The sequence below is a fragment of the Harpia harpyja genome, chromosome 4, assembly GCF_026419915.1.
Source record: "Harpia harpyja isolate bHarHar1 chromosome 4, bHarHar1 primary haplotype, whole genome shotgun sequence".
In the NCBI taxonomy this organism is placed as follows: domain Eukaryota; kingdom Metazoa; phylum Chordata; class Aves; order Accipitriformes; family Accipitridae; genus Harpia; species Harpia harpyja.
In genome coordinates, this window is record NC_068943.1 from 30848016 (window position 1) to 30864748 (window position 16733).

At 43.5% G+C, this 16733-nt stretch overlaps 1 protein-coding gene across 19 annotated transcripts in view; it reads right to left on the reverse strand.

Moving 5' to 3' along the window:
- The window catches only part of TSC22D1 (TSC22 domain family member 1), a 96979-nt gene extending 83652 nt beyond the window's left edge, over window positions 1-13327 (reverse strand). For 17 of the 19 annotated variants that reach the window (XR_008234995.1, XR_008235009.1, XR_008234994.1 and 14 more), the window contains exon 1: window positions 9368-12225. Coding sequence is in view for 3 of the 19 variants with exons in the window: in XM_052786083.1 (XP_052642043.1) it covers window positions 9368-12192 (2825 nt within the window). In the remaining 16 variants the exon portion in view is untranslated. Of the gene's footprint in view, window positions 1-9367; window positions 12235-12863 lie in introns of those variants that run through there. The other 2 variants (XM_052786082.1, XM_052786081.1) reach the window with 2 other exon arrangements.
- Window positions 13328-16733: the final 3406 nt, after the last annotated feature.

Here is a 16733-nt window from a genome sequence, read left to right on the forward strand (position 1 = left end):
CTAGAGTAAACGAAAGCATTCCCCTTCTGTCAGGCTCAACCTATAACTAAGAATTAAAATGCTGTTTATAGTCCACAGACAAGACTTCCTCAGAGAAATACAGAATCTTTTCACGTGGTACAAAAATACATTATGATACTCAGACACATACATCCAGTAAAGTTACCAAGCTGAAAATAATCTTCCAGGAAATCTATAGAAGTTATTTTTTTGACTATGCTTATCCCAACTCAGTGGCAATATAGGCCAAACAAGTCACTCACTATTCAGAATCCGCCCAAGAAATTTTTCCTTGCTCTTCTTTAAAAAGAGAAGTATTTCAAAATTGCAGTCACAGTAGAAGTCAAAGCAATCATACATGAGTTACTGGGTTAGTTTTTAATCACAATCTTCCTTACTAGCCATAACAGCACTAAATATATAGAAACACAAATTTAGTATGGTTACGTTTTGAATTCTTTGATTTCTACAGCTTCTTATATGTAAGTTAGGACTGTCAGTCATCACCTCTCTCATCTCTACACAGCTGTGAGAGTTGGGTGAAGTAAAGGTCAGAGGAAGCTTAAAAGGCATTTAAGTTTGACAGGGATTTCATCCCTCTACATTGCACAGGGAGTTCAAAGTTACTGGAAAAACATTAAAAGTTACTTCTATACCATACATTTGTTTATAACAATTTAAAGGAAAATACCATTTCTAAACAAAGCACAAGCAACTCGCAACAGATACTAAATTCAGAAATGAAACACTTTATGCAATTGAAGGGACTGCTTACTAGATATGTAAGCACCAAAGAAGATTAACACTTAGTTACCAATAACTAGGACTGTTATTGACCCATGAGACAATGGATTACAAATAAAAGATCAACAATGTCTGAAAAAAAATGGTGTAACTTACATTTGATTTGCACCTTCTGATCTTACAGGAACGAACCAAGTGTAACACTGAGGATACAGAAATAAGCATACACTAATAGCCCTGTGCACTGAAATTACCTTATCTGCATAACTCATCTTTAAGAACTACACTGCAGTATAGTAGTAAAAAAGCTATTATTAAATGCATTAAGACACTAAGACTGTTATTGAATGTGTATCCACATCAGTACTGTCCCTAATACTTAGCACAGTACTTTGATACTGTTGCTTAAGCAACTGCTGGAGAAGTTCAAGTCTTGATTACACACAAAGAAATCGGAGCCCTGAAAAGTTTCTGCTGGATATCCCTGCTAATTAAAACAACCAAAAAGACAGACATACAAACAGAAGGTTGGGCAAGTACTTAAGTCACACACAAGCTCAAACAATTTGCCTGGCCAAGCGGTTTAGCACACTTAAGCAGCAGGTTATAAAACACACTACAACCAACTTCCAGTTGCTATCAAGTCTATACCTTAATAGAAATACTGTCTACTTTTTTTTTTTTTAACAGATCACGGGCCCATCCGTACCCTTCTGTTAAGTCTAAACTTAGAGAAGACCTTCTGCTGCCTCTTTTAACAATTTATAAAACCATACTCCTCCACTATACTCAAAAGAATGGGTTATTCAAAAGCATTTGAACAGTTGATCAAGATACTCCTTAGGCTTTATTAAAATAAACATGAAGCACAGATTTCTGAAAGTTTCCTTGAGAAAAAACAAACATCAGTGGTACCTGCATTTGTTGCTCTTCAAGGACTACAGTCAACTTCAAAAATGTGTTAAATCTCTAATCCTTAATGATAAACAAAACCTCAAACTACTTTACTTCCTACTTTGTTCTTCTAATGCACTTTCAAAATTCTGTATCCATTTCAGTTTGTACAATACCTACAAACCCGAGCAAGGAAGGCTAATTATAAAGGTAGTTTGTTTAGGTAGCCGTTCTCTGTTGAACAAAGAAAAGTTACTTTGACTATTCTGGACCATTGCTAACCCTGCACTGCAAGAAGAAATATAAACTGGGACAAGAACTTCAAGCCTGAATGGCTATAATACTTAAATATATGTCCTGATTGTCAAAGGTACTCAATATATGAAGCTTCACCAATACTAAGTACCTCAAAAACAGTATAATAAACACTGAAACACGAAGAAAAAAAACATTTAAACACATGGCAACATGCATTGGCCTAAATGCCCAAATATAGACATACCTACATGTGAATTTTTCCCACTTAACACAGTGGTGAAAGCTTGACTTCATATATGAAGCACATATGGAGCAACACTTCAACTGAAACATATTCCTGTGTTTATAAAGCCCAGTTTAAATGTTTTTTAATAATTCATATAGCATTATTTTAAACTTACAGTAGTAATGTTTAGGCTCAATGTACACTTTCTCTAATTTTAAATATTATGATAAAAACACTAGTTAAATTCTGGAAAATTACTAACTGAATTAAAAAAGGTTAAAACAACTTAGATGAAATCAAGACACTTAAGTGTAAGTTAAGACTGTGGAGTAGAAAAATACTGAGGAATACTTTCTGACGTACAAAAAAAAATGCCAAAATAATTTAAAGAAAGTCTAATAACAAATTAATTGCTTGAAGAAAAATAGTGAACAAGTTTACTGTGACTTTTCTGCTCTACCGAAACAAGTGTTCAAGATTTTACCTTGCCAGTGTAAGAAATTTCATAGCATTGAACACATTCAGTTAAAGCATAACGTTGTATTTGAACTATGATGAGCACCATTCTTAATCTCTGCATGGCACCAAAGTCAGAAGTTCTCATTTAGTAGGTACTAGCAAGTCATTTAGTCCATCAGGTAACCAACAATGATAAAATATCTAACTATCACTGGCAATACTCTAGAGTTTACATGTATGGATAGGATCATTACAATCTCTGCCTGCCAAACATTTATAACCTCTCAATCTCCCTCTCAGGAAAGTCTATCTAGCTTCGGTGGAAGATGGAGACTTTGCATGTAACTGCAACCACAAACCAAATCCTGCTTCAAACACTGATAATGCATAACAGGTGTTTGGAGGCTTGCACAAAATGAGCTGATAAGGTTTTCTACACCACAACTGATGGTAGCACAACTATCTTTGTTAGCAAATTCCAAAGGCAGACCAAGAGTTAAAAAGTGTTGCAAGACATTAAAGCCAAAAGGATGATCAAGTGCTCCAATTTGATACCATAATTATGCTGCACTTCCATCATGCAATTCGTAACTCCATGAATGCTTTAGAACAGGCTAAAATAAAGTGGTATCTCCAGTCACTCAAAAGCTCTCTCCATCTTAGCTTTAGGCTATGGTTTCTTGTACAATCACATTGAGAATAAACTAGTTCCTTATTTACCACTACCATGAAATAATTTATTGAATAATCTTACCCTTAGTCCCTGCTTAGTATGCTGTTAAAGCATGATTTTGCTTAATAGCATTGCCTTTGGTGGCCTAAGTGCAGTAAATGAAAGGTATAGGTCCACTTTTAAAAAAGTTTTTAGTCATTTGTTAACGTATAATACATATTACACACAGCACATTTTAGTCTCATAAATTAATCAAGAATAGAAAAGAACCAGTGCGTTAAATCAATGACAACAGATACACAGTACTCTCTTCCTTTTTTTACATTTCACCTACACCAAACTGCAAACCCAGATCACAAATCATTCCCAAAAAGGTCATAGCAAGAATACACTTGCTATTATTACAGATATTCAGATGTGCGTAGTTTCTTCTTCTAAAAGACTATACTAGCAATACTACTGTTTACAACTTGACCTGCTTCCGAAACTGGTAAAGACAGGTCTGAAAAGGCTTTTTTATTACCCTCTGTAAAGTGAACAGCATTATTACAGGGGTTTTTTTGTAGCATAGATGTGCTACCTGTATGTCTTTTTATTTACGCTTAAGCAAGATACATTAATGTTTTGGGGTGGTTGTCATTTTTTTGAGTTTTGGGTTGGGGTGGGTTTTCTTTAATTATCTTCCCCTCCCATCCTCCTAACTTTGCTCGCTTACCACCGACTGTTACAATCATTACTCTGTTGTGGCATTATCTACATCACAGTAACTTGTAAAGGCTGAAACACTTCACTACCACTACACAAAGTGACAAACAGATAATTCTAATTTCCAAATTAGCCTGTAACGTAAAGAATGCAAATCAGGAGACAGTAACATTAAATATTTTAAAACATTTTGTTTGTTTGTTTTTACATACGCACACATAGATGATTTAGTCTGCTTACACACTGACAATTACCAAAGAGCAGCCAAAACTGTAGCGCTAAGGAACATTTTCTGGAAATCACGTTATCAGTTGGAGAGACATTTCTCAGCATCTGCAACAATCTTCCTTATCTTAAGGGCTAAATTACGCCTTTTACAACCCCCTGAAATCTGTTGGTTCTTCCTGTCTTTAAAGACAATGCAATACCAAGCACTGTAGCAATCCTTAGTTCAAAGCATATCATGGCATGCAGAAAATGCCATCTATAAAAGACACCAGAAAAAGGTCCATCCAAACAGGTATTGCCACCTACAGCTGGCCAGCAGACATACAAGGTGCAGACCCTATATTCCTCATTGTTCTTTACTTAGACCAGAGAGCTAAGTCAGTTCCGCCAACAGTAGGTATTTTATTTCATCAGATGAAATGAGAAGCTGGACTTGTCAGCGTGACACAACAGCAACCACATTTTCTTTGCCAAAGCGCTCTCTTTTTACTCATGTGACTTGCCATTACTGAGGGTAACTAATATTTTCAAGTTCCATAAACAGCCAAATTGAAGATTTGACTTTTTTAAAAGTCAACCTCCTAGAACTCAAGTTATGCAATTTTCAAATTGGTGGCAAGACTCTGAAGCAAGTTTAAAATCTGAAAAATGGAAAACAACACTGCCCCTAGGATGCAACTAAAAAAAAAAAAAACCCACCATAAAAATCTATGCTAAGCCACCATAAATCCTTTGTTGTGAAGTATCTTCTAAAAGTATCTTCTCCCTCTTTCATCAAATACAGAAGCAAAACTCACAGCAAATAAAAAAACCCATATAAACTCTAAAACAGCTTACAAAATAAAAACAAGTATGCAAAATAGTTACCGCATCAAAAATAATGTTTAATTGAAGCTTCCAGTTCTATTTTAATATGTTTATTCACTACTGCTTACTAACATCTTCAACAAGTATTTATCTGTAAAAGTCTCACTTGTACTTGATCAACCTTCCTACTACATACTTGCATACATGATGAAAATTCACCCAATCTCCTGACTGTACTAGTTACTACTACCAGAGATACTCAAAGGCTGTTCACAAGTCTTCCAATTCTCACACTCAGCTTTAATCTTTCAGCCTCTCCACAGACCTAGTAACAAGTCAAAATATACATCCTATACAGAAAACATTTCCTCCACTTTTTTTTTTCCCCACTCTGTCCAGCTGTAAAGGGATCTTTTAATAAAAATGTCTCTTCAAAAAGAAAATCATGAGAGTGTCAGACAATGAAGAGTACTTCAAACCTCTATGTCAGTTTTATGTGTTTATCATCACCTGCTCCTTTCTCTTTTGCTTCAGTGTTGGATGAAATGCACAAACAGGTGAAAACAACTTGCATCAGACTAAAGAATGAAAGCAACTCTACAGGAAATACTGTCAAGGACAGGGAGACAGTTTTTAGTTCTCTTATCTTTCATTCACAGAATCTGCTTTTGAGTAATGGTAAACAACAGTTCAGATTAAGTTATTTTTAAATTCACTTACAGCAGCCTTTATAAATGCTGTAAAATACACTGATTTCTTTAAGTTTTCACTTTACAGGTAATTTAAGAATTATACAAGTCTGTACAAAATCTTATTGCAAGCATCCATAGCATACTAACGCATTGTCTAGGAAGATGTAAAACTGATTTTGCAACACTAAGTATAAATACACAAAAGAATTCACTGCAATATAAATATGTATTTTTCCATACTTAAGTTTCAAAAGCATAAAAAATAGAAATCCTCTTCTACACTTCTAGAGATGAGATACTAAGCCCAAAAGACCATGTCTAAAATTGACAGGATTTAATAACTGAACTGAGTAAACCAAGGTAACTGCCGCAAATCCAAGAAACTATATGAGAATCATGCACTAGAATGAGTCCATACCATGATTCAAGCTAAAAAAAAAAAGATACTTAACAACCACAAAACTGGCCTGCATTTTTGTAGCTTGAAATATTAGAAGAGATGATGAATCTACCAACATACAAACACCTATGGCATACCCAACAGGCTGAAGAAAGACTAGTCAGAAGAACTAGGTGTGGGGTGGGGTTTTTTTGTTTTGTTTTTTTTTTGTTTTGGGGGTTTTTTTTAATACAGAAACTATAATGGTATTATTTGTATCCTCTTTAATAAATAAAGTGTGCAAATTAATTTTCCATACAGCATTCTGCCAAGCAGTTCATTTTTAACATCTCTTATTTCAAGTCAGAGTGAAGATTAAAAAAAAAAAAAAAAAAAAAAAACATGCATACTGGGGAAATAAAGGTTACATTTTCAAAGAAGATACACTCCAAACTGTCTATATTTAAAAGGCCATGCCCTGATAACAGGCATAGAAAGAGCTGCAAATGGTGTTCTAAAAACTGAACAGGGCTAAAGACTTACAGATACTGGCATGTCTTTAAAGGCAATTATATACAGGTTTAACGAAAGCTGGGAGTTAATCTAAACAAGGTATTACATGGGTCAGATGTTTTTTCAAAGGCACACTAAATGGAATTTTACAGCTTCTTCACTGGCCCAATTATGTCATCACTTAGTTCTTTCTCCTACCTTTTCCCTTGCCAGGTTTAGAATCTCTTGGGATGTATTGATATAAATCTTCAGTGATATATGTTTGCGTGCACATGACACAGAGAGAGAAATGGGGATTTTATACATACATATTTAGAGTATACCTGCTTCTTAAATGTTTATGTACTTTTACAATACACTACCCTTTACCTCCTGTAAAAGAGGGAATAATCTAACAAACAGGCAAAAAACTCTCAAGAGAACTCTGGTTAGAGACATCCGATGGCCAGAGAAGTGAGGAGCCAAGCAGAGTAACAGCGTTATCTTGCACTACCTTTAGTGAGTGATGAGGTCTAAGCTCCAGACTGAAAGAAGTTCCAGTCAATATGACAATATAAATAAAACCTTGCCCTGAGATCCCCTGGAAGCGGAAACAGAAGCAATCTCACTAAGTTTTTAGTGTTACAGACAGATACACAGGGAGAAGTGCTGCTGTAAATTATCTAATAGTACACAAAAGTGACCTGATCACTACTGCCATGCAAAAAACCACAATTATTTTTGGTCTCCATTTAAGAGAGTCATATCCTGCTCTGCGTAAAGAATCTAAATGATTTTCCAACTGCAGCTAAACAAAAGTGTAGTCTACCTGGAGATGACAGATTGAACAAAGACGCAATGTGCATGGGAGAAGAAAGGATATGATCTTTGTCTAGCCAAATAACAGAGGAAGAAGGTATTTCTGGCTATTGTTACCCTGAGGGATTTAAACATTCTGGAAAAACTACCAATCATGACAAACAGCTAACATATGCTCTTAAAATCAGGGTACAGTCACATGCTAGATGTCATTTTCCAAAACACTGAGTATCACTGAGATATCTCTTACTTAGCTAAGATCCCCTGAAAGCTTAGGGGGCTTTTTTCATTGGTTGGTTAAAAAAACCCACAAAAAAAAAAAACACAAAAAAAAACCCACAAAAAACAAAACACCAAACACAAACCGGACCCATGAAGAGAAGGATTAGTGTCCTGGTTTAGAAAGATCGAAGGAAGGAAAACCAAAAAACATTTCTGAGAAAATTGACTGCTAGTAGCATAATGGTGACACTGTGGGCTTTAACACCTCAATCTGTCTTCTACCACCTTCACGTACTTACTGACTAAAAAACATAATCAGAATGAAACAGTGTTGGAACTTGTCTTCTAGCACTCCTGGAAGACAAGCTGCTACTCATTATAGCTCTCTGGCATCTTAGAAAGATGTGATGAAAGCCAGTAAGGCAGTCAACACCTCATGATCAACATAATCAGAGACTGCTGATAGAGTTAGTATTTTCAATATTAAGAAAAGACTCCAACCTCTCCCAGAAACCCATTTTATTATTTATTTTTTTTAATAAAGTTTGGCCACTGATATTACTCCTCATTTAAGTTATGGCACCAAGAAGATATTTAAGTACTTCACCTCCCATTGCTATGGTATTTTTCCCACCTTGTAAGCGTTTAGTGTTTTGTCTCTTCACCTGAGTCTCAGCATTTCTTTTCTAGCATTCTTTTCTGTCCTCTCCCATGTTCTCAAGGCAGGTTATCTACGTTAAAGTTACTTCTCCCATTAACGTAGCTTCTTCTTAGACAAGGAGTTCTTTGGAAGAACCACCACACTCTTCCTGTCCATTTGTAAACGCGTATCACAAGAGGTCCTCAATACAGTGAGGAATTTCCACACATAATTAGTATCAAACAATTACACGTTAAAACTGCTGTTCAGATCGCTTCAGCCTGCACATGCAAGGACCTTTCACAACTGACACAGCTTCTCTGCACACAGTGTCAAAGAAATGAGACTATTCACATGCACGTGCCATTAAGATCAGTCAGCGGTCATTTATTTCAAAAGGTGAAGGTGGGAAAACGTGCAGTTTCTTACTCTGAGTGCACAGAATCGGTGTACCAGATTCAAGGCTCGCCACCCCTCCACAGGCCTGAGCGGCTCTCACAATGGAGTAACGCTTTGAAGCAAAACCACCAAGACCAAAAGTGCCTCAAGTTCAATTTAAAGAGCCACAATGGTGTTGCTGAACCTCCCTTTTCCCACCATACTCATTTGCCTACAGCGTCTCTTGGCTGTCAAAAAGAGAAGGCTTCTACATACACCACAGGCTCGCAACTGGTTCAACCTGAGTAAAGTTAATACTTGAAAAAGAGAAGCTGAGGCAGGATGAAGTCTAGGCTTGTGAAAAAAAAAAAATCTACCTAAGAATAAATATTATTTATTTCAGTATAATAAATAATCTAAACTACAATCACCACTAGCATACCCACATTCCACAGTATTCTTTTGTCTTCCTCTATACAATGGGAATATACACACTGTCACAGATTGTTAAACACAATTTACCCACACAGTAGTTTCAGAGCATAATCAATACAACCCACCCCCTCAAGAGAAAAACAAGTATTTTAACATAATACCTACATGCGCTGGGACCTGAGAAAAGAAATATTTCTAATTAGACAAACACATCACACCGCTTCATTTCATAGGATGGCTGTAACAAGACCTGCAAGTTAGTGCAAATCAAACTATCAGACAGTCTATCTTTTAATAAAGTTACAGGCAGTCTTACCTCTCATCCTCACCATCTACTCCGAGAGGCGTTGTCAATGGCAGCACCTTCAGCGGAAAGAGGGAAGCAGAAGAGGGCATGTTGCTGCTACCACCATCTGAAACGGCTGATGCTCCAACACCACTCTCGCCACTGGCAGCTTGAGGTAAACCCACTAAGGAAGGTTCTGTAGGGCGTCTGCCGTCTTCAGTTTGGCTTACAATTGACTGAGCTAGTGATTGTGCAGGGAACTGGGTAGAGCTTAGCGGCATCTGCTGTGGCACACTCTGTGCCACTGGCATACCTATACTTGTTGATATCAAGGGAGGCTGACTAACACTTTGAGCCAAATTCCCATTCTGCACAGCCGAAGCTTGTGCCATATTCTGTGGCTGTCCCAAACCTATAGAAGCAGAAGGTATGCCAGGAGGCACAGCTGAACCAGCTTGACTTGGTGCAGGAACAGTACTAGCAGAAGGTATAGGGCTAACCGCAGGCAGCTGCTGGCCAGTCATCCCTTGGACTACAGATTCCACTCCTTGTGCCTGCGGCTGTACAGGTAACAAGGTGTTTTGCTGAGCAATGACCATTTGCTGAGGAAGGCCTGAAGCGCTAGCCTGCAATCCCTGCTGCATTATTCCTGTCTGCACAGGCTGCACTACTTGTGAAGGTGGAGGAGCAGCCGTTGACGGCATAACTGGAGGTGGAATTTGGTTTGCAGCAGATGGTGGTTGCACCACAGCGGCTACGCTTCCTTGCTGCCCAACATTCAGCATTTGACCACTGGTACCTACACCTGGTATCGCTGCTGGAGCGTGTGCAACAGGCTGAGCCGGGGCAGCGGCTGGATGTGCTTGTACTGAAGGCTGCATGCTCTGTGCCTGGGCAACAGGAACCGGTTGCCCTGCTCCCACCCCTGTAGAACTAGGCTGCATGGCAGGGGCTGGAGTTTGAAGGATCTGCTGATGTTGAATGTAGTCTGGCATAGCCCCCGTAACAGAGTTTTGGTTCACCGGCTTAACGTGACCTGCGGCCATCTGCGTAGGAACTGTCTGTTGCTGCTGTTGTTGCTGTTGTCCATACTGCAACTGCTGCTGCTGCACAACTGGCAAAGTCTGCGCCGGCTGAGAATACGGTAGCTGCTGTTGAGCCATACTTTGAATGGCAGGTTGCTGGTGGCCCAGAGATGGGGATACACCTAGTATATTAACTGGGGCTGGCTGAACCCCAGTAACAGTGGTTAGACTGGCCTGTGCAGGAGGTTGGACCCCTGGCTTCTGCTGTGGATAGTTTACTTCTTGAGAATGCAGCTGGACTTGTGCAAGCTGTGATTGAGAAACACTCTGTGGTATACTAGATGCTGGAATTGCCGGAGGAGCAGCGCTGCTAAAATCCATCTGCTGCGGACCCACACCTTGAAACGCTTGCTGCTGTACCACAGTAGGTGCTCCCATTTCTCCACTTCCCACACTTTCTGTATAGTGACTCAGTGTGCTTACATTGCTGCTAACAGAACTCCCACTGGTGCTCTCCCTTTCAGAAGTCACTTCAAGCGGGTTTTGTTTTATCGTCTCTACTGCTTTGTTTACTGCTACTCCTTCTGAAACTGCAACAGTGTTTTCTTTATCATAGAATTCAGTGCATGTCCATCTACCTTTTTTGAAAGGTTCAGAACTAGAATCTAATTTTACAACCCTAAACCTTGACGTGCCAGATGCAGGCTGCTGCTGGCTTGATCCCACTGCCATTCCTGCAGCTGGATTAGTAACATTGTTAATGACACTAGAGGAAGCACTCGTACCATTGCCAACACCACTCAAGATATTCACATTAACATTGCTGCTAGTTCCAGACAAAGCATTTACGTTACCAGTACTCGTGATGTTGCTTAAATTTATAGTACCAAGCATGCTGCTTGCCACACTAGAACTACCGCCACCCATATTATTTAAGGTACTAGTTCCAGTAGCAGGACTTACACCTAAATTGCCAGGAGTACTTGTAGTGCGGATATTAGACACGACAGGTGCTGGGGAACCAGTGGATGATGCAGCAGAAACTGGTGCAGTTGATATAACATTGTCAGAGCTTCCAGTTGTTGATAGTTTCCTAAACGATGGACTGGGCAGTGGTCCTCCAGAAACTGGGGCACTGCCCACCCCAGGATGCGATGGATGATGGTGTCCATGATGGTGGTGGTGAAGATGGTGGTGGTGATGAACGTGATGGGGGTGAACACTGCCATTGATCACAACACTCTGCTGTGGGTGATGAGGCAGAGGAGCATGCTGCTGAGGAATATGAGGCTGGTTTGGAGAAACAGCCCCTGGAGTCTCTGCCTCTTGGAAGTTATTTAAAGTCTCTTCAGAGGAGCTCCTCTCAGGTTCTCCCAAGTCAGTGGCCCTGGATAAAGAAACATCCAAGATTTCTGAAGACGACAGGTCTTCAGTATGGGACTCATCCAGGTCATCGTAGCTTTCTGTATCTTCCGCTATGCTGTTATTAGAGCTCATGCTAGCTGATATTTGAGCAGGGGTCACACTGGTAATTTGGAAGCCACTTTTCTTTTTCATTTGAGCTCCAGTCTGTGCAAGAGGCTGTGGCTGGAGCTGAGACTGCGAGAGGAGGTTCAGGCTTTGTGGAGGAGGGGGTGTCGGCTGTGGACCCGCTGATGAAGATGCTGCAGGAGATGGAGGCGGCGGCTGGACCAGCAAAGGCGGCTGATAATCCTCGGCGGAGAGGGCAGCGCTCCCAACGCCGGTACCTGGTGCAGTGGGAGCAGTAACGCAGCTGCTGCCGCTGCTACTGCTGCTGCCCCTTCTAGGAAACATTGCCGGGTGCGCCATCTTCCTAGCACTAATGTCTGCGGCTGAGTCAGGCTGGTGCATTGTATCGGGTGTATTTTAAGAGTGCAATCCCCCGGTATGGAGAGAGACATACACACACACACGGTTAGCTTTGCGCTCACGGCAGAGCAGAGAGACACCACACACAACCCCCCCCACCCACCCCCCGGCTCCCGCAGAGCACGGGCTGAGGCGCCTCGGCACCGCCGCTAACCACCCCCCTCCCCTCCTTCTCCTCCTCCCCTCCGAGACAGGGAGGGGGCGAGGACCGGTCCTCTGCCGCCTCTAGATTAGCGCCTCTGAATGTGACACTTTCAATCCTCCGCCATTCACTTTCTTTCTCCCTTCCCCCCCCCCCCTTTTTTTTTTTGATTTCCACCACCACCCCCCTCCTCGGCCGCCCCCCCCCCACCCCCACCACCTACCCCTCTCCCCAGGGGGGGGGTGGGCAACGGGCGGAGGAAATGCCCGCGGTAGCCGGCCGGCCCCGGGGACGAGCCCCTTCCTCGCCGCGGCTCGCCGGCAGCCGGCAGAACCGCCCTCCCTACGGTGGCCGCCGCCGCCGGGCCGCGGGCAGCCGGCGGGCCCTCAGGGCAGCCCAGCGAGGTGGACGGCGCCCCTCGCCATCCCCGCTGTAGTAGGAGGAGGAGGAGGAGAGCGCAGATACGTACAGGACTGGCACACGGCAGGGCGGCAGCGGCAGGCTGAGCCGGGCAGGCACATCCCCGTCAGTGGCAGCCATGGAGCTGAATCATTTTGGGTATTAAAGAGACGGAATAAGGAGGGAAGAAAAGCAGCAGCAGCCCGACAAGAGAGTCCATGAAAAGGAGGGAGGGAGGGAGGGAGGGAGGAAGGGGGAGCCAGCCAGGCAGCCTCTCTCTCTCCTCCCTCTGTGTCTGGCTGTCTCTGGAGGAGGCTCCGCTCCGCACACTCTTCCTTCCCCCTCCGCCTCCTCCCCCTTTATAACAGGCGGCACCCGCTCTTCCTCCGCAGAACCGCGCACCGGGATCGAGCCCTCCTCCTGCCGCCTGCGCCCGTCTGCCCCGTCCTTTCTTCCCTCCGGGTCTCTCCCGGCTTCCCTGCCGCCGCGGAGTCTCTCCCGGCCCCGTCTCCTCACGGAGCCGCGGGAGGAGGGCGCTGCGCGGGGCTGCAGGGGGGAGGGGAAAGCTCGCCAAAGGGGAGGGCAGGCGAGAGACAACGTAAGATGGCGGCCGCCGCGCACGCGCGCCCCGCTGGCAGACATAAAGCCCGTCTGGCCGAGGCTGACGGAAATAGGCTCGGCTTCGCCTGGCGGAAATTGCCGAGCGGCGCCGAACCCGAGGAAAGGGGGAGGAAGGAGGGAGGGGTCCTCCGCGTTGGTGGCGTTGCTGGTTGGGGAGGGGGCGTAGGGCTGTGGCCATGGCGGGCGGGCTGCTTGTGTCGTGTGTCCCCCCCTAGGTGCCCCTCTCTGCCTCTTCTTCGGGCCCGCAGCATGACTGTGCCTCACATGACCCGCCGCCGCCTTCCTCCCCCTCCCCGTTGCAGATTTATTCAAGTTATTCATCACCTTCTTCCCCCCCCGCCCCTCCTCGGTCCAGAATATTCCTGCCCATTCCTTCTCCCCTCGCACGGGGAAAACGGAGGCGCCTCGCTTGAGGGGGGGGACGCCTTCGCCTTTGTGCCCCCGGCGGCCTGCCCCCCCCACACACACACAGCCGCGGCGGGGGTCGCGGTGGGTGACTCTCCTCACGCCCCGAAATGGCCGCCCCCCCCCCCCCCCCTCCAGGCGCTGTTCCCCGCTCAGCCGGGCGGGCGGGAAGGCTGCCGGGGCGGGAGGTGCGAGCCCGGTGCCGGGGCGAGCACTGAGGCGGCGAAACGGTATCGGGGATGCGGGGCAGAGGGGGGGGGACACACACCGCCGGTACCGAGAGGGGAACGACGCCCGGAGGCAGCCGGGTCAGGTGAGATCGTTCCTCGGCATTCGCAAGCGACATGGGTGGGTGGAGGAGCTTCTGAGGAGGGCTCGAGAGGGAACGCGCTGAAGCGCTGCTCCGAAAATGATGCCGTTCAAAGGTATTTTTAAGTTTCTAAACGGAATTGAGGTGAAATCCACCAGCCTTCCCTCGATGTTTCAGTGCTGGCGAAGAAAGACCGTGTGGCCCTTCTCAGAGCCGGGCGGTAAAGCTCGACGTGCCCGTCACGGTACGGCTGCTCCAGCTCTCCCCGTCCCAAACAGAGCTTCTCCTCCTCGTGGAGCAACGACCGTCTGATCTCTGAAGATTTTCCTTCCAGGAAAACCTCCAGGAGATTTTCCTTCGCGTCCTTGCAGCTGTCAGCTTGCACAGGGCTGCCCAGCAGGTAGACGGGTATCTCGTGGCCACACAAGCCTGACAGGTTGACACCATCACCACCTCTCCCACCGGCAGGACCCTCTCCAGCAACGCTTTCTGCAATAAATTGGGCGTCCTGCTTCCCTACGGAGAGGGGGACAGGTTCTCTCCCCCTTTTCTCCGCCAGCCTGGTGGTAGGGTGTGCGTAAGTGCCCAGAGAGCTGCTCGCCTTCCCGCCTTGCACATCCTTGTCTCCGAACGCGGGCATCCATGAGCGGGTGGAGGTGTCCCAAATTGCCGCTTTGAAATTGGTCTGGTTTGCGTGGAATAATAAAACGTTCGCAAGACTTGACTGGCTCAAGCTAATTCTGTCACCTGACTATGAAGACCGCTGGTTAGGACAGTCAGCAGGGCACAGGGGAAAAAACAGGGCTTGGTGTTTGCTGCAGTGAATATTTAAGCACATCATGAAGAGTAGTAGAGCTTGAACGGGAGGAAAGTTGTGAGAGTCCAAGGTATTATATCATAGAGCTGAGTCATTAGAGGGTTCTTGTGGGAGATGTAAATGTTAGTTCCTTCAGGCAGAGACGAGATTTGAGTCTCCCATGTTCGGCGTGTGGCGTTTAATCACTGAGGTACTAAAAAAGCTCCATTTTGTGAAAAGGATGAGGATTCAAGGTCACACACGCAGTGCGAGGTTTTGCTGCCTGTTCCTGAATTTCACCCTTCCATCTTGCTTCTCCCTGTTAACCTAGCTTATCTAGCTCTCACTCGGTGTGGGGACAGGGGTGGCTTTGAGAAAATCCCACCTTTTGCAGCCTAATTCCTTTTATGTCTGGAATGCAGACATTCAGCTCGGGTCTCCAGATATCTGAAAGGTAGACTTGCAACCCTTGCTCCGTCCGTGGCTCTAGGACACTGCCTGTATACACACACTATGAAATCATTGACATGTAAGTAAATAGGATTCTGCCTTTTCTGAGAGCAAGACAATATTATTTTTTAAAACTGATAATCTGGTGGAACAGCTTGGAGACTATGCTACCCACACGTGAGCTCCATGCAGGAAGGAGCCTCTGTGTAACCCTCACAGATTTCAGGAAAGATCACAAAGGTGCCCACAATCTGTCTACATCTTGATGCAACACTAAGGCCTTATATGTGTCTTTAGTGAGATACTCGCATATGTAAACATTTTGGAGATGAGAGCCCAAGGTTGCAAGCCAACTTCGATTATAAATTCCTCTTCTGTTTATAACTTTCCCAGAACAATTTCCTTGAAGAATTAAGTCTTCTGTAAGTAGTTGTAGCTCAAACATGATTTTTTGAACGTTTGAACAAAGTCCAACTACTTTTAAAGCACATAGGCTATGAATACAGATGAATCTGTTTCTAACCTTAAAAATTTGTGCAAAAGTGACTCAAAAAGGATTAAGCTATAAAGTTTGTATGCACCTAATAGACATCAACAAGCCTGAAAAAGAATTAAAACAGTAGTATTGTCATTGGTTAGATGTTTGCTTTTACCCATGCTAACTAACTTGTATTAATTCTGAATAGTTCTTAAGTCTTTTGGGCTATAAATTTCTTTGTACAGCATGTGAAACAGTTCTTTAAATTGGGCCCATATAGTTCTCTTCTTACTCAAGAGAAACTGAAGAAAAAATGAAATTTAGATAACAGTGTTAACTTATCTGCACAATGTGGTCACTGGTCAGTTGACAGTCCAAATGTTGGTCTAGACTAGACAAAGCACATCTGAAGTGGCATGTTTGAAATTAATTTTTTTAATGCATTTCGTAAATATGAACATTTTCATGGTACACTTTTTCTTTGCTTATCCATTTTCATCAGGTATATGCTTACACTTCTCATTTTTTGTACGCCTTAGTCTAAGCATGAAAATGGGATTCTCAAAGATTTTAATTCCTTTTCATATCCATTAAGGTTTATGAAATTAAACTTAAACCATTGATAATTTAATTGTTATGAATTGTGTTATTTAGTTGTTCAAAGTGGGAAAAGAAATTTCATCATATACCTCATTCACAAAACACCAAATATTTCAAAATTCAGCCACAACACAATGGACCACCTTCGCATATGGACAGTAAGTGAAATCACCCAATAGTTTTTTCCAAACAAGTCCACCTGCTGTTTTTTAATGAACTCTTATCAATTGGCTAGCTGGAACCAGAGGTGCTTGTGTCATCACTGGATGGATCCAGCACC